At 40.5% G+C, this 23,136-nt stretch overlaps 1 protein-coding gene across 1 annotated transcript; it reads left to right on the plus strand.

Moving 5' to 3' along the window:
• The first annotated feature begins 8,452 nt into the window (after nucleotides 1–8,452).
• RFK (riboflavin kinase) lies at nucleotides 8,453–14,199 on the plus strand. Its single transcript, XM_068553243.1, has 4 exons — nucleotides 8,453–8,910; nucleotides 9,838–9,989; nucleotides 11,877–11,979; nucleotides 12,754–14,199. Exons 1-4 carry the CDS (start codon nucleotides 8,829–8,831, stop codon nucleotides 12,882–12,884), a joined length of 468 nt encoding a protein of 155 aa, XP_068409344.1. The 5' UTR covers nucleotides 8,453–8,828; the 3' UTR covers nucleotides 12,885–14,199.
• The last annotated feature ends 8,937 nt before the right edge of the window (nucleotides 14,200–23,136 follow it).

Here is a 23,136-nt window from a genome sequence, read left to right on the forward strand (position 1 = left end):
GGGAAATATATTGGCTTTAATCTTTGTTTTTCGGAAAAACATTTTCTCTTATGCTATGACCTACAACAAGTTGATAAAGTATGCCTTTGTAAACGAAGACGAAACATTTATCTTTTTCTCTCTACCTGATCGTGCCAGAATTTGTTGTCTCCAGCTGGCTCTCTTGTGGACTTGATATTATGCTAATCATTGTTTTAATTTGCTCTTTGTTTCCAAGTTGTTTGTGCTTTGTGTCTCCCTGCTGCACTCTGTCTTTGTCAATGTTACTAGCCACATTACTTATATCCTGTTTATTTTATAAGATTGTTGTCTCTTGAGCCTCCCATCTAGCCTCTTAGATAGCCTCAACCACCAATGGGCAGACAGCAGAAGCAAGAAAAACTACAATCCTGCAGCCTGTGGACCAAAAACCACAGTTACAGAAAGATAGACAAGATGAAAAGGCAGAGGGCTATGTACCAGATGAAGGAACAAGAAAAAACCCCAGAAAAACAACTAAATGAAGTGGAGATAGGCAACCTTCCAGAAAAAGAATTCAGAATAATGATAGTGAAGATGATCCAGGACCTCGGAATAAGAATGGAGGCAAAGATTGAGAAGATGCAAGAAATGATTAACAAAGACCTAGAAGAATTAAAGAACAAACAAACAGAGATGACCAATACAATAACTGAAATGAAAAATACACTAGAAGGAATCAATAGCAGAATAACTGAGGGAGAAGAACGGATAAGTGACCTGGAAGACAGAATGGTGGAATTCACTGCTGCGGAACAGACTAAAGAAAAAAGAATGAAAAGAAATGAAGACAGCCTAAGAGACCTCTGGGACAATATTAAACGCAACAACATCCGCATTATAGGGGTCCCAGAAGGTGAAGAGAGAGAGAAAGGACCAGAGAAAATAGTTGAAGAGATTATAGTCGAAAACTTCCTTAACATGGGAAAGGAAATAGCCACCCAAGTCCAGGAAGCGCAGAGAGTCCCAGGCAGGATAAACCCAAGGAGAAACACGCCGAGACACATAGTAATCAAAGTGGCAAGAATTAAAGACAAAGAAAAATTATTGAAAGCAGCAAGGGAAAAATGACAAATAACATACAAGGGAACTCCCATAAGGTTAACAGCTGATTTCTCAGCAGAAACTCTACAAGCCAGAAGGGAGTGGCATGATATACTTAAAGTGATGAAAGGGAAGAACCTACAACCAAGATTACTCTACCCGGCAAGGATCTCATTTAGATTTGATGGAGAAATCAAAAGCTTTACAGACAAGCAAAAGCTACGAGAATTCAGCACCACCAAACCAGCTCTACAACAAATGCTAAAGGAACTTCTCTAAGTGGGAAACACAAGAGAAGAAAAGGACCTACAAAAACAAACCCAAAACAATTAAGAAAATGGTCATAGGAACATACATATCGATAATTACCTTAAACGTGAATGGATTAAATGCCCCAACCAAAAGACATAGACTGGCTGAATGGATACAAAAACAAGACCCATATATATGCTGTCTACAAGAGACCCACTTCAGACCTAGGGACACATACAGACTGAAAGTGAGGGGATGGAAAAAGATATTCCATGCAAATGGAAATCAAAAGAAAGCTGGAGTAGCTATACTCATATCAGATAAAATAGACTTTAAAATAAAGAATGTTACAAGAGACAAGGAAGGACACTACATAATGATCAAGGGATCAATCCAAGAAGAAGATATAACAATTATAAATATATATGCACCCAACATAGGAGCACCTCAATACATAAGGCAACTGCTAACAGCTATAAAAGAGGAAATTGACAGTAACACAATCATAGTGGGGGACGTTAACACCTCACTTAACACCAATGGACAGATCATCCAAAATGAAAATAAATAAGGAAACAGAAGCTTTAAATGACACAATAGACCAGATAGATTTAATTGATATATATAGGACATTCCATCCAAAAACAGCAGATTACACGTTCTTCTGAAGTGCGCACGGAACATTCTCCAGGATAGATCACATCTTGGGTCACAAATCAAGCCTCAGTAAATTTAAGAAAATTGAAATCATATCAAGCATCTTTTCTGAAGTATGGAAATATGTATGGAAATATGTTAATATAAATGTTTCAGACATTACATGAAATTTCTAAAAATCTTATATGTTCTGGTATAATGTTATAAGTAATAATCCTAGTTATTACTTTAAAATGTATATCTCAGAAATAACTAATTTTCTTGTCAACTGCATTATTATGAACTTTCATCAAATCTTTAACAGTGGTCATTTTTAAGTCTTTTGTCATTTACAGACAGTTCTGGGTGTACTCTGATGCTTTTGCAAATATGTTCCTATAAAAGGCTTTCATCTTCAAGAAATTCATGGAAAAGACTCTGACAAGCACAGGTTTCTGGTAACTGACTGTACTGCTGAACTGAATGAATAAGCATTTTCAGAACTCTAATGAAAAACTGATGAACTCATAAAAGTGCTAACAAAAGATCAAGATGAAAAAAAAAATTAATTACATGGGACTGAGTGAACTGATGAGGATGAGTATAATTTTTGTGACTTTCTGTCTGAATTAAAAAAAAAAAAATCCCACAAGGACTCAGAGGCAAAGAATATACAAATCAATTTTCACTGCAAAGTAAAGGAGCTGTTACAGTGGAGGATTACTGGACTGAATGTCAATATTATGACATAGTATGAGTGTGTTTCATGTTTGGTAATTGCAATCATTGTTGCTTTTGTTGTGGTCATCCTTGTACAATGCTTGGTGTCAGTCTATTTATCTCTTGTAAAAATAAAATACAGTGTGTGTGTGAAAAAAAAAAAAAAGTAAGTTAACTACTGTGCACTTTTTTTTTGCCTTTTCATATTTAAGGAAAACAGTGCATATAAAATACAGAGCAAATACATAATCCTGAAGAGTATGTAAATTGGAGTAAATGATATATCCTATTTAACATTTTACTTTCAGGGTTGTATAGAAATAAATATGACTTAGAAATGGAAAACTAGGTCAGTTGAGGTTTTGTGTGAGCATAGTCTCCCAATGCACATGTGATAATAGAAACACATCAAAATACACTGACAAAAATTCTCCCCTCAATTGCTTTCTTCCAGAGCATCACAAAATCAGTGGTGGAGCAACAGTAGTAAAATGCTTTTCCAGGATGCTCAATGATGCAGTGACTTGAAGAGAATCAATAAGAGAAAGATGAGAGAGTCAAATCCATTCTAGCTATGGAGTAAAACTTCTTAATAAAAAAAAAAAAAAAAAAAAAAAAAGATTGTTGTCTCTTGCAGTACCCAGTGTGTAACCAAGCCTCCAACAAAACTTCTATGGCTAAACATCTTAAGGTAATAGATCACATTTATAACACAAAATAATTGTAATAATGTGATTCTAGTTATGGGAAGAAGCAACAAGGGAAAATGTCTCCTGGATCATAATTAGACAGAGGATCCAGAGAATCTTTAATTATCAATAGGGCCTAATCTGAAAATTAGCACCTGGAGTGGCATATCAAGTATTTTCGCCTGACCTGGCATGAGCCTCCCAGCACCATGGGGCAAAATTTGATCATAAAATGTCTCCCAAATATTGGTCAAATTCCTGACCAAGAGGAGAGGATCAATCATCGGCTATTGCAGCCCTCCATCGTGAGCCAGTGAATCCTGAGGAAACTCAAGAAGGAGAAGAATACCTGCCATCTGGCAGCCATCAGGCTGCAGCCACTCCCTATGGTGAGCCCTGAGGAAACTCGGGATGTGAAAATACAGGATACAGGGACTTGCCTGGTGGCTCAGTGGTTAAGAATCCACCTGCCAATGCAGGGGACACGGGTTCGAGCCCTGGTCTGGGAGGATCCCACATGCCACGGAGCAACTAAGCCCGTGCGCCACAACTACTGAAGCCCGTGACCCACAAATGCTGAAGCCCGCGCACCTAGAGCCCGTGCTCTACAAGAGAAGCCACTGCAGTGAGAAGCCCGCGCACAGCAACAAAGAGTAGCCCCCACTTGCTGCAACCAGAGAAAGCCCGTGTGCAGCAACAAACACCCACCACGGCCAAAAACAAACAAATAAATAAATAAAAAGAAAATACAGGATACAGGCCCCAGATAGCTGTGGTGCATATCAAAGAAATGATTTCAGTGAGCCCAGACTCTTGCGTCTTCGCCTACAAAGAAAAATGCTGAATTCCTTAACTTGAGATGTGGCCTCCTGGGCTTGAAGCCCTCAAAATTCCTGATAACTCTCAGCTTTTAGGTTGTAAATATTTTTAAGTCTACAGGTGTAAAGTAGACACTTCCAAAGTGGAACAGAAGACAAAGCTCAGCATTTGGAACACTGACACCGATGGCGGACACTCCCGGAAAGATGCATCTGACAGAGCCGTTAAAACGTTGTCACCCCTTTTTCCACAAGATTGTGGAATAGACACTGACAGTGGGGAATTGTAACAGGGAAGAGCTAAACTGGACTGTTTCTTTGACTTTAACCTTTGCTTTTGTTGTTATCATCGTACATAATGGCCTGCCTCAGGGAACCCTGCTCCTCTGCCTGAATGTTAAACTAAAGTGCCTTTGTTCAGCTCACAGGGAGACAATCTGACCCCCCTACCTGTGGATGACTGCAGAAAAGAAGAAACTAACACATCCCCTCCCCAAGGCTGGCCATTCCAGGGGATATTTGCAAAATTTATGGCGCTTTTACTTTACTTCCTCATCTCCTCCCCCTCTCTGTGCTATAAAAGAAACTGGCATCCCCCGATAAGATGGTTTATCGGAGGCACTAATCTGCCATCCTCTCGGTCTGCTGGCTTTCCGAATAAAGTCATACTTCTTGCCTCAGCACCTCGTCTCCGATCCATTGGCCTGTCATGCGGCGAGCAGAGCGAGCTTGGACTCAGTAACAAAGTGGATCCCCTTGGTGTTTTAATTTGTAATTCCCTGATGACATATGACGTTGAATGTCTTTTCATACATGTACTTGCCATCTTCCTATATTCTTTGGTGAGGTGTCTATCCAGACCATTTGCCCATTTTTAAAATTGGGTTGTTTATTTTCTTATTGTTGAGTGTTAAGAGTTCTTTAGATTCTTTTTTTTTTTATTGTTTACTTATGGTGGTGAGGCAGGAGATAGACGGGCTCCAGGCTAGACATTTACAACAGCCTCCTGTTCACGCTTCCTGAGTTGAGAAGAAGATGGGCTCCAGGCCGGACATTCATTACCAGCCCCCTGTTTACATTGCCTGAGGCAAGAGACAATCGGGTTCTGGACTACATGTTTATGACCGGACTCCTGTCTATATTTCAAGATCTGCACTTCAATGTGAGAAACAACAACAGGAATAGTATAGATAACTGGACATTTGGACACTTTTATGGCAGGCACAGAGAGGGGCTAAACCCTGTTAAAAGATCGAGAGGTCATACATTTCCCATCCTTGGGGCAAGGGAAACATTGCACATGCGCAGATAAGGCTCCTTGGGGGTCAAAAAGGAGGGGGCACCAGCCCACAATATGTGATGCTAAGGCCATCCCATAGACCTCTGGGCTGGAATCCATCGTGGAAAAAAGTTGCGCACGCATGTTTGGGAGGGTCCTAGGGCAGGTCAGGTGTGGAAACAGAAACCAGATAATTGGCCAAAGGTAAACAAAGACCCGGAAGACCTGTCCTATATAAATGACTTAACCGCCTCTTTACTGCTCTCCTCCTCATTAGGGGGATGCCCACACCCTTTCTATCTGATGAGCATCTCTGCCTTGCTTCTATCTTAACTAAACAAACTGTTTCTCTGTGTGCACTCCCACTTGTTGTTGTGCTATGTCTGCAATAATAAACTTGTACCTGTTCTTACAGTTTTTGCCTCTGTGAGAAATGCATTTTTTCACTGGGGGCAAAAGCCAGGGGCTGTGGTGGCCAGGATTCCTGGTTGTCATCCAGGCTACCCAGGATCAATTCCTGGACAGGGAATTAAGAACTCGCTTCACGCCACCACCCACTGCTGCCTCTCGGAGATCAGGGTAGGGGGATGGGGGTCTGATTAGATTAGTATATAAAGTACTTGAGGGGAGTCCTTAGAGATAAAACCCAGAATGGCAAATTGAAGGGGACCCTTGGAGGGCTATTTTATTCTGTAGTACCAAGGGAGCCATTGAGGGCTATTGAGCAGCAGTGGAAAAGAGTCAGGCTTCTGCCTTTCATATCCTGCACTGATTACACAGTGTTTATGCATGGTAATTGACATGTCAACGCAGTTAAAAAAAACTGGAGCCCAAATGCTCCATCTTAGAAATTCTCCAAGTCTCCCTTTCCCTCTTTATAAATTGGGTTTAATGCTTTCCTCCAAAGCTGATAATGAGGATTACATGAAAGAGCGTGTGAAGTACTTATCTCATTTAATTCTTAAGACCACTCCTCATTTGTCCCCCATGACCCATTTAATTATTTTACCTCATTTAATAGTCACACCTCCTTGTAATGTTGGAGGAGTAGACCCATCACGTATGCTTTCCCAGGCTCTCATCTACAGGGTTTTATTTGGTGTATCATGGCTAAGGATGCTCCTGCTGTTGCTGCTGCTACTGAACTTTTTACAACAGGCCAGGCAATTTGTTAAGTGCAGTAGATACACTATCTCACTCAAATCCCACAAAATTATTGATATGCCCATTTAGTTCATCAGGACACAGATTCAGACAGGGTACTTTGCCCAAGATCACCCAGCGATTAAATGAGGCAAGGCCTGCAATCAAACCCTGGCTTATCTAGCTCTAGCACCTGTGCACTTAACCATTAGCTATACAAAATGCCTTTTATTGAGGACTGCTCCCTCTAGCAGCTTTCCAAGCACTTTGTCCGGAATTCATTGGCCTATTTATAGCATAGAATGCTATGCTATCAGGCTTCCCAATAGGTCTCCCCCACTAAGCTGAGTCTCCTGAGGGCCAAGACTCTGTCTCAGACACCTTTGTTCCCCTGGCACCTTGCATTGTGCTTGGCGCATGCTGGGCTCGTTAATTCATTCTTTCTGCAGATACTTTCTCGGAGAGTTTGCTATAAGCCAGGCGCTATACTAGTATTAGGGAAATAACACAGTCTTACCAACAAAGACCCTGCCAACTAAAAAATTACCCACAACCTAAAAGTTGAGAGTTATGTTTTATTCAGCAGGAATTTTTAGGACTTCAAGCCTGGGAGGCAGCATCTCAAGTAACCCTGAGAGAACAGCTCAGAGGAGGCAAGGGGAGAGCCAGGTTATATAGAAGTTTTGCAACAAAGGGCAGGTAGTCCAAACGTCAAAAGATTATTGTTAATTAAAGAAAACCAGGTATCCCAAGTTAAGGAATTTAGTATCTTTCTATGTATGGGAAGATGCAAGAGTCTGGGCTCATTGAAATCATTCCTTTGATGTGCACCTGAGGTATCTGGGGCCAGTATCCTGTGTTTTCACATCCTGAGTTTCCTCAGGGCTCACCAGCTCATACTGGAGGGCTACATCGCTAATGACTGTGACATCCTTTGTTTACCGATATGACTGGAAATATTCCATTTCTCAAGTTGCCCTTTGGTACCAATAGAGAGAGAACATAATTTGAACACTGGGTAAGCACTATCAGAGTTAAGGTAAAAGGATAATGACTGCAAAGGCTGGACAGAATTTCACACACATTTGTAGAGAAAGGCAAAAGAGAAGAATTAAAACTTCTTTCTCAAAAAAAAAAAAAAAAAAAAAAAACTTCTTTCTCAAGAACAAGACAAGAGGATATATCTTGTGAGTGACCCTGGAACTATTTCCCGAGGTAATGTTCACAGTTCCAAGGGTCAGAAGGCCCACGAATTTGCATTGCAGTAGAGATCAAGTCTTACATCAAGTTTATTAAGTTCTCAGGGAGATCGTAAGATAGAGGGAGGGTAGGCAGCCGCTTCCCTGCTCAAAAAAATTGCATCACTGTAACCTTCCACTAGTCACTGGGATTGCAGCGTTACAGACCAGGACCCGCTCCCCTGGAGCTTACATACTGATACAACTTCAGACCATGGTCACGTGGTCTGGGGGAGAGGAGGTCCACTTCCCGTAGCTAGTCGTGAAAAGCTTCTATGAAAAGGTGGAATTTTGGATGTTTAATAAATCTTTAAAAAGCGAATGAGTGATGAATGACGAGCAACGTAGCAGTTGTCAAGGAGCTAAAGAACGTCTCTCCTCGGCATCAGGATCATAATGAAAAGGAAAAAGGGGAAAGAAACACTTCGGAGTGTCTGAGAATGAGGACAGTGCTTTCACAGGCCCCAGGCTGAAAAACGTGTCGTCACCTCGGTTCCCACCGCCCGGGAAGAGAGAGATACCAAGGAAAAGAGAACCAACACCTCCCGGACTACGGCTGGGGGCGGGGCTACGTTGGGAGCGGGGCTACGTTGGGGGCGGAGCTACGGAAGCCGTACGAGCGCCGGGGCGCTCGGCCTGGGCAGAGTGCGTAGGTCCGTGGCGCTCAGTGGGCTGTGGGGCCCTTCCAAGCCGGCGCGTCCCCGCTCTGCTCCCCGCCCACAGCCTCACTTCCGCGGTCGGGGGTGTTCCGGAGCCCAGGCGTCTGAGTCGCCCGGCGCCTTCTGTTCGGTCAGTGGCGTGAGCGTCTCGCCGTGGCGTGTCGTCCGCGCTGCTCGGCCAGTTGTACGCCCGTGCGCTCGCCCGGCCGGCCGGCCTGCGGAGCTCTCGCCCGTGTCCCCCGGCTGGTCCGGGGCGTCCGGGCACCGCCTCGACGGCGGCTCCGCCGGACGCGCGGACTGGACCGCAGCCCGCACCCCGAGCGGACGGCGTCATGAGGCACCTGCCGTACTTCTGCCGCGGCCAGGTGGTGCGGGGCTTCGGTCGCGGCTCCAAGCAGCTGGGCATCCCTACAGGTGAGCGCGGGAGGGCGCGGAGTCCCCCACCCACGCTGGGCCGGGTCACCTGAGACCGGGGACGTCAGCCGGGGGGCTCCGGGCCGGGTGGTGGGGCTACGGGCAGAGGTGACGTTTCCGTCCTCCCCGCTCCCGCTTTGTTGAGGCTGAGGACCTTTGGTCGGACTGATGGAGCGCGTCCTTGCCCGTGGCTCTGAGCTCACCGGCTTGGGGGGTGGTGAGGGCAGGAAGCCGGAGCTGAGTTTCGGGAGCCCTGTTTCCCGCCTCCCTATCCAGCCTTGATAAACCCGCCAAGCGTGGCGCGCGTCTTTCTCTTTAGGAAATGTAATGTGGGCCAGATAGGCTAAATTCTCAAGCCAGCTGTAAGGTTTTTGTTCTTTAAATACGTTAGTAGGTTGTGTCCAAATGATGACCCAGGCAGTTGAATGAGAACCAGGTATCTTTTTTGGTCTGCATTAGTTTTAGTAGTCAGGACCTGAAGGTATGCTTAACTTTTCCTTAAAAATACATTCCAGGGCTGCACCTAGACCTATTAAAGCAGTCTTTGAGCTCGGGACCTAGGCATGTATATTTCGAAAATAGAAATCTTTTCAAGAGATGCTGAACCTCCTTAAGAAGGACCAGGGCTAAAAAAAACCCCAGCTGTTCATGTACCTGTTTTCTTCTACTGTGAGAGTTTACGTTTTTTGGTACACTTACTATAACCTGGTAACTTATACATATATAATCTGGTACCTTTTCCCCTAACCAATCCGTATGAAGAGGAGAAAGAAATCCTAGCCAGAGTATGAAATGATGGGGTTAATAATTGTAGTTAGAGTCCTAGGAGTCTTGTTGAGGGTAATGATTTAGGCTAGCCTTACATGTGAATTTTCTAAATATTGAATATGAAACTCTAAATTTTAATGTATTTTTTTCTGTTGTTAGCTAACTTTCCTGAACAAGTAGTAGATAATCTTCCAACTGATGTATCCACTGGCATATATTATGGTTGGGCCAGTGTTGGAAGTGGAGACGTCCATAAGATGGTGGTGAGCATAGGATGGAACCCATACTACAAGAATACAAAAAAGTCCATGGTAAGAATTAAGAATTGTATTTCACTCTGTAAACAGAGAATGGGATGATGATTTAGAGTAATACACAGATAGAACTCATCAGTGGTGATCACAACATAATCCAAATATGAGAATTTACTTGACAGGTTTAAAAGTGAAGAGTTTAGTTACTATTTGAATGGAATAACTTTTCCATCCTTTTCACTTTCAAGATTACTTGTGTCTTTGGATCTAAAGTGAGTCTCTTATAAAGGGGGTATAGTTGGATCTTGTGTTTTTGAACCATTCTGCTAATCTCTGCCTTTTGATTGGAGAGTTTAATCCATTTACATTTAAAGTAATTACTGATAAGGAGAGACTTCTGATGTTTTGCTGTTTTGTTTTTTGTATGCTTTATAGCTTTTTTGTCAGTTCTCCATTACTGCCTTTTTTGTTGACTTTTTTTTGTAGTGACACATTTTGATCCCTTTCTTATTTCCTTTTGTGTATTTCCTATAGATATTTTCTTTGTGGTTACCATGGGGACTGCATTTAACATCCTAAAGTTACAAAAATCTATTTTGAATTTATATGAACTTAATAGTATACCAAAACTCACAAATTACATCATTGTGTATCCAATAACATAGATTAATAAATTTTTATGCATTTATCTTTTAAATCATGGAGAAAATAGAAAGTGGAATCACAAACCAAAACTACAATAATTAATTTTTATAACTGCCCATGTGTTTACCTTTATTAGAAATAAAAGTGAAATAAAGTTGAGTTTACCGGTTAATGTAGGTCATTTACTCTTTAATTATTTGGTCACCCTGTTAAGGTAGAACTGCTTACGCCATGGATGGTTCTTTCTGATAAAATTGCAAGGTGATGCTTTTTTTCCTCTTTTTAAACCCCTTTGAGGGTATACGTCATTCTCCTGTTCTTATGAACAGAAGACCTACACAGCTTAAGTGCTTAATCTGCTAGATGTGGCTGAATCTTTGGGTCAGCTCAAGTATGTGGCACAAACGGTTATAGTTGATCTAAATTTCATCCTCTTTGAAGAGTTTATAGAAAAGTGCTGGTATAAGCAATAGAAGTGGCCCAGAACTACTTAACATTGTGCTCAGTGTTCCTCTTATTTTTCGGGATTTAGGGTGTGTTGGAATAGATAAAGAAAATAATCGATGAAAGAAGGCAAAATATTTTTCTCTGGAATGAGAGAGGAAATGAAGGGGAGGGGAGGCTATCCCATGACTAATTTTTCCTTATTAGCTACTCAGATAACAAAACTCTTACTGTAGAGCCAGTTAAGGAGTGCCTTGGAGGTCCTTCCATAGTTAGGAGAAACTCAGTTTTCCATTGGTAGGAGGTTCATACTTTTTAGAGTTTTTCTTTTTCCTTTTCTTTGCTGATAACAGACATACATTATGTGCCTGTTTAAGTCTTTATCCCTTTTAAAAAAATTGGATTGTTTGTCTTACTGACTTAAAGAAGTTCTTAATATATTCTGGATCCAATTCTTTTGTTGGAACTATGTATGACAAATGTCTTCTTCCACTGTGTTGCCTTTTTCTTTTTTAAATTCGCTTAATGGACTGGTATCTTTTGAAGAAGAGTTTCTTTGCTCATTCCCTCTGCTGTATTTGCTCAGTTTTTTCACCTTGATAAGACTCCTTAATTACTTTGGTGCATGTTAGCTTTTTCTAAAAACAGCAAATCACACCAGATTTGTGGGATAGCATCTACCTTACTCAGTTATAATGGTACAAGGTCAAGAACAGGAGTAATGGAAGAATTCAGGAAATACTGCACTTAGATTTTAACCTGTCTTTAAAATTTTAAGGAGGGTTGATTGTTTCATTTAAATTACCTCACCATAAAGATAAAGATAAATTCAATTTTAACATCTCTTGACTGTAGGAAACTCATATCATGCATACTTTCAAAGAGGACTTCTATGGGGAAATTCTCAACGTGGCCATTGTCGGCTACCTCAGACCAGAAAAGAACTTTGATTCTTTAGGTAAGTTCTTATTTAGATCTTCTTAAATATTACTGCAGTTACTTCTGCTGCTTCTCCTGATAGTAATCATGGCCAGACAGATAATATTTGAGCATTTAATATGCCAGGTACTGTTTTAAGAGCCTTACATGAATCAACTCACTTTATCCCCACAACACCCACATGAGGAATTATTTTGCCGATTTTGCAGATGAGGAAATTGGCACAGAGAGGTTAAGTAATTTGCCTGGGGTAGCATAGTAAGTGATGGAGCCTAGATTCAAACCCAGCAGGCTGGCTCTCTCTCCAACAATATGAAGTTAATGAAATCTTTATTTCCTTTTCATATTTTAAGGAACAAGTAAGAGTTAATACTGTGATGAATAATGGATGCTTAGCGGTAGTTGAAGTGTAAGAAGCAGTAAATCAGAACATTTAAAACAAATGTCAAGTATCTTAGTGTAGTGTGATAGTTTCAGTTCTAATGTAGAGTTTCTTTTACAACTGTAAATACTGAAAAGAATTGATAGTATTTGTTTCTTCCATTTAGTATATGCCATGTACCTTTCTGCTAATGCCTTTCTCTAAATAATTGCAAGAAGATTAGGGACATCTTTTGTGTACTATTGACTTACTTAAGTCTAGAAGAAAGGATGAAACAAACATTATTGGGCATCTACCCTGTGCCAGGAACACTGCCAGCCTATGAGATTTTAGGAGAAGCTGAACAAAGGAGTCGTAAAAAAGCACAGCAGCAGTTTTTCGTTATCTTTACCTGGTATATTCTCTCCACAGAGTCACTTATTTCAGCAATTCAAGGTGATATTGAGGAAGCTAAGAAACGACTAGATTTACCAGAACATTTGAAACTCAAAGAAGACAATTTCTTCGAGGTTCCTAAAAGCAAAGTAATGAATGGCCACTAAAGGAAAAGCATCTTATTTATTCATTCACTGTTTTCTAATATTTTCCTGCTCATAACTCTACAGTCTCATCTTGGTTATATTTTAAAAATCAAACATTTTCCTACAGCTGTGAATTAAACAGTACAATGTAGTTACCATATTATGTTCCAACTGTTCAATTAAACCCATCATGTTACAGTACTAAGAAGGTTCATTTTAAAAATCAAGATTCTTTTTTATGTAATATGTTGATTAAAATGTACTACTAGAAAGGTCTTAAGTGTTTTATAATGGAAATGGAATATATATAAATATGGGTAACAGGCTAGTCACTAGTTTGAGATGAGAACTATAATTCTCATGGTAAAATTCTAGCATGCATGTACCTGTATAGCATGCTCTGCTAATCAGAAGGCTCATAAAAGTAACTATATTAAGCAGAGGTTTGACAGTTTATTACAAACCTAAGGGGAAAAAATCCAGACTTCGTATTTTTGATATTTTGTGCATTTATATATTATTATAGACATGAAGACTTGTGAAATTTCATTTTAGTTAGTCATTTCCTTTAAGGGCTCAAATCATTGTACTGTGTTCCATTTTTGTTACAGCTGCCTCAGTTCTAATTGGTCTAGACTCTCTCCCTATTATTTTTTTGTTTTTCTTTTAAAACAGTAAAATGAGTGTTTTTCGAATCTCTAGTTCTCATTTTTGTGTTGTATAACACTTCTCTCTTTTTAAGAGTAGATATTCTTCAACATTTTTCTTAACCTTTGTTTCCTGTAAACAGTTGTCAGTGTCAGTTCTTCCATTTAGAATATCCAACTTTACATTTACAAAATGTAGAGTTTCATCTGCGTCTGTATCTGCCATCCCATCGCTTCACTATATGAACAGTGATTAAGTGCATGTCTCTTGCATTTTAGAAAAAATACCCAAATGTTCATCTGTAGGTTTCCTCAAAGTTTAAACGAACACCTAGCATTTCATTTATATATACCAGTTTCTTAAACAACACAAATACTTGTTCCCTGCCCCCCGCCCCCCACCCAGGGAAACTATTTAAGAGCCAACTAAACTATGAAATACAAAGTTATTTGTTTTTAATGTGACTGTATGTTCCTGAGCAAATGCAGACTGTTGTAGTTGTGTGTGCACAATGTAATTTAAGGCTAAAGAGTGCTATCTAGAAGATAATTTTAAAGATAACTCATTATAAAACCATTTTCCCCTAATCTGCATAAATGAGAACTGATTTTAACAAAACTGTTTATATAGTATTTAGAAGAACTAATGTTAGAGAAGGGGGAAGCAGGAATAAATTCAGTTGGATTGTTTTGACTTTTTGGTGTATGAATTTATGGCAAACAATGTAGTATGTGTCTTTTTCATTTCTTCTTTAAAGAAATACTTAGAAAATGTAATTTAATGTTAGAAATCCTGTACTTGAAAGAAGCCTCAATTATCAGTGGTTCTATGAAACAAAGTTAAAAACAAACATGGAAAGTGTAAAAAAATTTGTGTTTGAGTAGCTTGTGACTGATTGTGTCCTCATTAAGTGTGAAAATTCTTTGATATTGTCACCTTACATTTTGTTAAATAACTGTTGCTTTTGAAAAGCCTATAGTATGTGGTTTAGGAGTTAGTTAATAGTGTCTACATTTTTTTAAGTTATATATATAAAGTATTTATATATTATAAGAAATCGCAGTAGGGCCATTTTCGATTAGTCAGTGTTTTCAGGCCTTGAAGTAAATCTTGACCAAGTGATGTTTCTTCTTTTTTTGTGTCAGTTTGAATCTTTTGCTTTGTCTATATAAATTTCTGATTTGTTGGTTGATGGTTACTGGTTACTGTAAGGTGTGTTAGAGGCCCTGAATAGTGAGTTACAGGCAGCAGCTACAGGGAGAACCTGGCCAGCAGCAGTGGTTCTGCAAACAGAGGCCTTGCCTTTTCCGTCCTTGTAGGTTAGGTCTGAGTACCCTTCCATAACCCCTGCTCCAAAACAGCATTTTGTAATCCTCATGACTTGTGCCACCAACCCCCTCGCAGTGACTTGGGACTCTTGCCTCTCTCTACTACATGGAGAAGCTCACAGTGGCTCTTTCTACACTTCATCACCAGTGCTGTCAATTATGGAGGCTTAAAGCCTAGCAATTAGGGCTGTAACACGGTTCTGATCAGGGAGATGTAAGCAGAAGTCTACTTGGAGTTTATGAGGACAGTTCTGCTTCCCTGGTGAAAGTGCTAGCCTTTTCCTGTTCTCCTCTTACCTGGAAAATGGATGGAGGCTGATAGAGGAGAACCAATCTGACCTTCTGGGACTGAGCTAGGAAATAAATCTACCCTATAGAAAGAGATGCCATCATAAGCAAGAGTTAGCAGAAACAAATTACAGAATAAGCTCTACAAAGATGACAGATACGGGGATTATCAGAGAACTTGAAATCACTGTATAATATGTGTAAAGAAATAAGAGTGTCAAAAATGGGAAAGTAACAAGGTTCTATAAAAAATCAGGCAGATTTACGAATTGTCAAAATAGAATTTATATTGATGAAAAAATAATTGAAATTTAAAGTTCAGTGGACAGGATAAGTACAGGTTAGACACAGTTGGTGAGCTGTGAGATCTGACAGTCTGTGACTGTGCTCTCATACACCTATTGTCTCTTCACTCCAAATTCGCTTCCCATGCTTTTTGTAATGTGGCTGTGACTTAACACTTCTTTGACAGTTTTGGGTCAAGTCATACATGGACGTTGAGCCCTAGCTTGTGTCAGAGGCAGCTCAGTTCTTGGACTTGCCCCTGTGCTTACTTTCCCTGTTCCTGAGTGTGTATTTGGGATAGACATACCTGACAACTGACAGAATCCCCACTTCGGTTCCCTGACTGAAACAAGGGCCAAGTAGAAGCCAGAATAGTAAAGCAAGTCAGTGCTACATCTCTGGGGAAATTGCCAAGTGCCATCATTAAAAATACAGAAAGAAAATAAGCAAAAAAAAAAAAAAAAAATACAGAAAGATTCAGGGTAAAGGCTCCTAACATCTGTTCAGACTGTACAGAAACTTAATGGATCTTGGGAAATGACTGTATTATCAGCTAATCAGGTGATGACCTCAACTGCAGCTGTTGTCCAGGATATATAAAATGTCTCAACAGATTTCTAAGGATTGGTGTAAGGAACATATCACAACATGATGGAGAAAAATCAGTATTTTTAAAATACAAAAATATCACAATGGAAAGCTATGTTGAAATGAATGATAATATGCAACATGCAAAAATTTATAGGATATAACTAATGCTATCAAGAATTATAGCTTTAAATACATAGAAAAGAAAGATCAATAATCTAAGCTTTGATCTCAAGCTAGAAAAAGAATAGCAAAAAAGCCAGACAAAAATGAGTACACACTGGGCTTCCCTGGTAGCACAGTGGTTAAGAATCCGCCTGCCAATGCAGGGGACACGGGTCCGGGAAGATCCCACATGACACGGAGCAGCTAAGCCCATGCATCATAACTGCTGAGCCTGCGAGCCACAACTACTGAAGCCTGTGCGCTTAGAGCCCGTGCTCTGCAACAAGAGAAGCCACCACATTGAGAAGCCTGTGCACCACAACGAAGAGTAGCCCCCACTCACTACAACCAGAGAAAAGCCCACGCACAGCAACGAAGACCCAACACAGCCAAAAATAAATAAATAAAATAAATTTAAAAAAAAATGAGTACACACTGTGATTCTATATAAATTGTAAGAACAGGCAAAACTATAGCAAAAATGGTCAGAGTGGTTCTTGAGGACAGGGGTGACAGGAGGATTATGAAGGCTGTTGGGTGCTTCCGTCTCACTGTCCTGTTTCTAGATCTGGGTGATGGTTGCATAATGTGCTTGCTTGTGAAAATTCATCAAGCTTTATACCTACTTGTACACATTCAAATAAGGCAAATGATGTTCTGTATAGCTTGACTGTGAATGTCATTTACACAGTCAAGAATTACAGCACTGAATTTTTATGAAGCAAAATACATTTATTGGAAGGATGAGGAGGAGGGAAGTGTGCAGGGGCAGTGATGGGAAGAGTTTGGGAAAGAAATGCTCATCTTCCGTTAGTGGGAAATGAATAGGTACATACCTAACCTGAAAACATAGGAAGCAGCAGTATAAGCATCTCCCTTAGAGATAGGGAGAAAACACATTAAATAACTCAAAGGGTTGAAATTGCTTGCTTCTAAGGAATGGGAAATGGGATGTGATGGGAGCAAACAAATTAATATTTCTTTTACTTACTATGTCTTGTTAAATAATTTGATTCCTTAAACTATGTGCAGGTATATCCTGATGAAAATAAAAATCAGCCTTTAGAAAGTTAATTATGTATTTGGAGGGTGTTAAAAAGTTGTGAAACTTAGGACAAACTTTTTGTTTTTTAATAAATTTATTTATTTATTTATTTATGGCTGCGTTGGGTCTTCATTGCTGTGCACGGGCTTTCTCTAGTTGGGGTGAGCAGGGGCTACTCTTCGTGGTGGTGTGAGGGCTTCTCATTGCAGTGGCTTCTCATGTTACGTAGCATGGGCTCTAGACACGCAGGCTTCAGTAGTTGTGGCTCACGGGCTCAGTAGTTGTGGCACACGGGCTTAGTTGCTCCAGGGCATGTGGGATCTTCCCGGACCAGGGCTTGAACCTATGTCCCTGCATTGGCAGGCGGATTCTTAATCAATGTGCCACCAGGAAAGTCCCAGGATAAACATTTTTAAACAATGTATTATATTTTCAAATTACATGCTCAGTGTGTTTTTCTTCAATTTACAAACACCTTTTTGAATAAAGTACCTCTAAATTCAGTGAGTTCAACTAGTAATCTGGAAAAAGTAATGCACACATTATAAAGCATGCTCTTGAATAGAACTTTCTGCTATCGTGATAATGTTCCATTTCTTCACTCTCCAATAATTACTTTAAATAGCCACATGTGCCTAGTGACTATTGTATTAGACAATCCAACTATAGAAGATCCAAAAAAAAAAAAAAGGGAATACAGGGGAAATAATATATTTACTGTGCTTTTTTTCAGATTAACAATTGGACCAATTGCTTTAATTTTGAGGTACTTTATCTGAAAACGCGTGGACCACATTTCATGAAAATAGAGCTAACATATAGTTCAAATTGTTTCTCAGCTTCGCGGATACTGTGTATATGATACTCTTCTACTTAGTTTGCTCTTTTTCTAATTTCTCATTTATTTTCATCCATTATTTCCTTTATAAGCATTTTAAGTCTAAAGCTCACCCCCCCCACCCCCACTACAGGTTTACCTGCCGGCATGTGGAAGCCAGCCCCTTGGAAAGGGAGTGAGCTGTCTGGCATTTGGCATCTCTGCTCAGCTCTCCTGATCACGGTCCTGTACACAGTCACCTTCCCTTAGAGGTCTCAATGGATTGCATTCTTAAGTTAGGTTGAAGGGCATTTAACAGAAGGGAGATGGATATATTTGAATGGCATTCATGAATATATGAATTCATATACCAACCGACAATAGTCTCTCTCTTTTTCTAAAAAAATATTTATTTATTTATTTATTTAGGCTGCGTTGGGTCTTAGTTTTGGCATGTGGACTTCTTAGTTGCGGCATGCATGCAGGATCTAGCTCCCCGACCAGGTATCGAACCCGGGCCCCCTGTATCGGCAGCGTGGAGTCTTACCCACTGGACCACAAGGGAAGTCCCCACAATAGTCTCTTTATAGCAGCCTCCCACAAACTCCAGTGTCTCATATGTTTATAATCGCCTTAAGCTCTTTCACCTAGAGTGTAAACTTCTGGAAGCCTTGAACTGTATTTTAATTCCTCCAGCACCTATGTATAGAAAGTGCTCTGTATATAATTGTGCATTAATTAGAAAAAAATATATCTTGGGTATTGGGACCTTAATACAGCAACTGAATTAGAGAAAGCTTCACTGGGGACCCAGCTTGTGGGCCAAATAAGTTTTAAACCTGGCTCTGCCTTCCTTAGCTCCATTTTACTCTCCAAGGCAAAATCTATGCCATGGATTAAGCCTCGAGGGCTGAGTTTTGTTACCTATTAAGGGCTCGTTACAGTCATTATGATAGATGTTAACTTATATTTTTCTCACAAAAAAATTGTGACTTCCTGAATTTTTTATTTCTAATCCTTCATGAACTGATACTTAAAAAAATACAATAAAAATTACTAGAAAAATAGTCACACGCTTGGATGTCTTGACAATGTCAAAATGCTGTAAGGGATTCTAAATACTCTCAATTTCAGTAAGAGACAGTTCATAGGCCAGTAGCAGTCACAGACCACACTTCGGGCTTTCCCTGTCAGCCAGAGCAGGTTGACAAACTTTTGTAAAGGGCCAGACAGAAAATTCTTAAGGCTTTGCCATATCGAAAAAGCAACCATGGACAATATGTAAATGAATGGGCATGGGTATGTTTCAAATTTTTATTTAGTAAGGCAGGAGGTTGGATTTGGCCCATAGGCCCACAGTTTGCCAACTCCTGAGTGAAAAGAGCTCTTTTTTTCAATCTTTATTAGCACATAGAGAAATAGTAACCTTCTTTTTTCCAATTGCTATGCAGGTTTTATGTAATTCATGTGCACACAATTTTGAAGCACAGGTGTTAACACTGAAGGAAGATGGTTATGGGTTTAAAGTGGTATTGGTATCTTCAAATCTGGAGTGTCCTGGTGAATTTTAAATGTTTACTCTTCTAGTTGTGAGGAGTAGGTGATCACAAGATGCCAACACTGAATAGGAACTAAATTTTTTGTCCCCCCCAAATTGATATGTTGAAGTCCTAACACCCAATATATTAGCAGGTGGAGCCTTTGGGAGGTAATTAGGTCATGAGAGTGGAGCCGTCATCAATGGGATTAGTGCCCTTATAAAAGAACCCCAGCGAGCTCTCTCACTTTCTTTCCACTACTTGAGGGTATAATGAGAAGCTGGCAGTCTTGCAACCTGGAAGAGGGCTCTCATCAGAACTGGACCACGCTGGCTCCGTGATCTCAGACTTCCAGCCTCCAGAACTGTGAGAAATAAATTTCTGTTGTTTCTAAGTCATGCAATCTATGGTATTTTTTTTTTATAGCAGCCTGAACAGACTAATACAGGAACCCTGATGTGAAATAAAGTAGGTGACCTCTTCCTTCCCTCTCCTCTTCTCCCTTTCCCTCTCTTTCATGCTCCCCCCCACCCCCCACCCCCGTCTTCCCCCCTCTCTTCTCCTCTTTTCTCTCTCTCTAATGGAAACAGGTGTGAGCAGTTGAACTGGGAGTGAAGAAGATACAAAGGCATCATCTATAAATGTTTGTAATATTTCTCTTTGGAACTAGATATGAAATGCCTCCAGGGTACTGGTCTTAATAGAATTTAAGGTCAATGCTGTAAACCAACACTAGTTCCCTGGGTTACCCTGGACAATGGGGTGAGCAGAGCTGCTGAGGGGTACGTAGGAAAGGGGTGGTTGCCAGTGCCTGTATAGTTGAGAGTCTTGAGTGCTCACTACTGCTGTGTATAGTGGAGCCTCAACTTAGGAAGGGGTTAGGTTGTAAAGTCAGCAAGCATGGCCAAAAGGCAGATACAGAAGTCAAAAAGACCCATGAAACTTTTTTTTTTTTTTTTGGCTGTGTGCCATGCGAGATCTTAGTTCCCCTACCAGGGATCCAACCCATGCCCCCTGCGGTGGAAGCGCAGGGTCTTAACCACTGGACAGCCAGGGAAATCCCAGAAAACTTCTTACCTTTAAATTGCTAAAACCTGGGTCTTTTGTAACTCAAACCTAAGATTCAATTCTTCTGTGTCCCTTTGCATTTTGGCCATGGCCTCCTTATTCTGGGAGAGTAGGGGCCTTGGTTGAATTTGAACAAGCAAGGATAACTGAGCAAATAAAAGAATCTTATTTTTCTCTCTCATGCTCTTGTCCAACGAACCTATATAGCTGAATTTTCTTAAGTTGAACACAACTGCACTGTATCATCTTTTGTATTTCCCATAGCAGACCTAAGCCTCATAGTTAGCATTTCAGCTGGGAATCTGTTTGCAAGTAACAAATGGTTTCTGGCTGATTTAGGCTAGAAAGGAATTTACTGGAAGAATGATGGGTTGTTCAGGGGATAGATGGGAAAGCTGGCAACTGGGTGAGAAAAGGGGAACTCTGAGCAAAGGGGACCTCGAACCAGAGCCAGAATGACTGCACAGAGCTAGTTCATCGAGGGCAGTGCCACTGCTGCTGAGTAGGGAGGCCCCAAATTCCCATCAAACTCCAGCAGAACCATGTCCTTCACACTGCTGGCTGGCCCTGTTGCCCTGGAAATGAATCTTTATATGATTAACAGCTGATTGGCCAAGCTTCGGTCACATGCCCATGTGTTAGCTGCAAGAGGGGCTGGAATACTGAGTACCTGGCTATTTCAGCTTCTTTGAGAGAAGCTTTTCTATCAAAGTTCATGCAGTGGGAAATAAATTCCCTAAACATAAGGAAGGGGTTCCAAAACTGGGCATTAAAAAAAAAAAAAAAGAAGACAAATATCCACTACCATTACCTAATTCTGAAGGAAATTATGAGCTTCTGAGTATACGCTATCCATCCACTCCCTCAGCCACTCCAAAAAGCATTCCTTATATTAAGTTAGAATGTTCCAGAGAGACTGATAGAACCTTTGGTTTTCTTTTACTGAAGGAAGAAAAAGTGATGCATAGTATCTCCCTTTTTATCTTGATTTGCTGGAAGCTCAGGGCTAATGTTCAATCACAGTAGCTATAATCATCTAGAACCCTGATTTTCAAAATGTTCTCCAAACTGCTGTAGAGCCTCATAGAAGTGCCATGGGCAATGGGCATGCAAGAGGACCTCTGCCCCTTCACACCCTCCTTACTTTAAGGCAGCACTCTTAACTGTCTGGTGAAGACTACATTTGATTAAAGGCCTCCATTGCTAAGAAATACTTAAATTTCTGCTTGGATTGATTAACCTACTTATGTCCTCCTCCCTCAGGGTTCACGTCCTCTATTTCCACGTCAACAATTTCATTTGTATACATAAAAGACGCACTGCAAGCACTTTTCTGGAAGCAGATGGATATAAATCCTAGAAGAGTCACTCCCTCTGGGGCTTCGAGAGGATTCTGGGGTGTGGGTTCTGCTTGGCTCCATGTAAACAAATACCTGCTTCTAACTATTTATGAGTCACTCATAGGAATTCCAGGTTAATCTCAGGATCCTTTTAGGCCTCTCTGAGCCTTCAAAATATTTTCTACTGTTGCCCAGGGAGTTGTTTTGCTTACAAATTTGCTTGTATTTCAAATGAATTAAAGGCTCCCCATCCACAACTGTATTTCTGTCAAATGAAGTGTTTTGTTCTGTTTGCAAATCTATCTCCTGAACCTGACAAGCCGTAATACTATAATATTCTGAGATTTCTACCATATTTCAAAAGCAGGATTTTCCCTGGCTCTTCGCCTGACCAGCTAGACCTGTTCTCTGCTGTTTCCTATTGATTTAGTTTGAGTACTTTTCTGAAGATTTAGAGGACGGAAGGAAGTGTTATCTTGGATTCTCTGCCCCTTTTGAAAGTATTTTCTTCATGCCTTTTTAGACAGTCTTGCAAACGAATAGCTAATATGAAATATCACCAAAACAGCTTAACTACACGAAGGAGATCATGTTCTTTGTAAGAATACAATATTAAAAGTCAAGTACAGATAACTACGTACACATTGAACACATTCAAAAGAAGAATATGTCCCCATGTTTCACTATAGAGATTCAAGATGGGAGTGATTACGTTCTCTCCATTTCATCTATTGAATACTTCCCAGTGGTAAATTTTAGTGGTCGTACCAGTAGGAGATTCAATGTGCCTTTATTCACATCACTTCATTGCTCCTCACAAGAAGTCTGAGACATCCTGCTAGACGTTATTGTAACTACACTTCAGATGAAGAAACCGAAAGTCAAAGGTAAACTCAGGCCGACTTGAACTGTGTTGGCAGAAAATTTCAGAGCTGAGTGTGGAATCCAGGTCTTCACCCGTTACAGGAGGGAAACAATCTTAGTAGACTCAGGCTTAGCCTCCCAGCCCTGGAGGAGGTGTGTATATGGGACCCTGGGAGCTATGGATGGTGGCGTAGTGAGTGAGGACAATCCCCAGGCCCACCGATTAGCAGCTTTTGCAGGACATGGCAGCTTACCCTTTGCTTGGCTCTTGCCTCTACTAGCTGGAGTGTTTTAGGCAC

This window comes from Eschrichtius robustus, chromosome 10 (assembly GCF_028021215.1).
Source record: "Eschrichtius robustus isolate mEscRob2 chromosome 10, mEscRob2.pri, whole genome shotgun sequence".
Lineage (NCBI taxonomy): Eukaryota > Metazoa > Chordata > Mammalia > Artiodactyla > Eschrichtiidae > Eschrichtius > Eschrichtius robustus.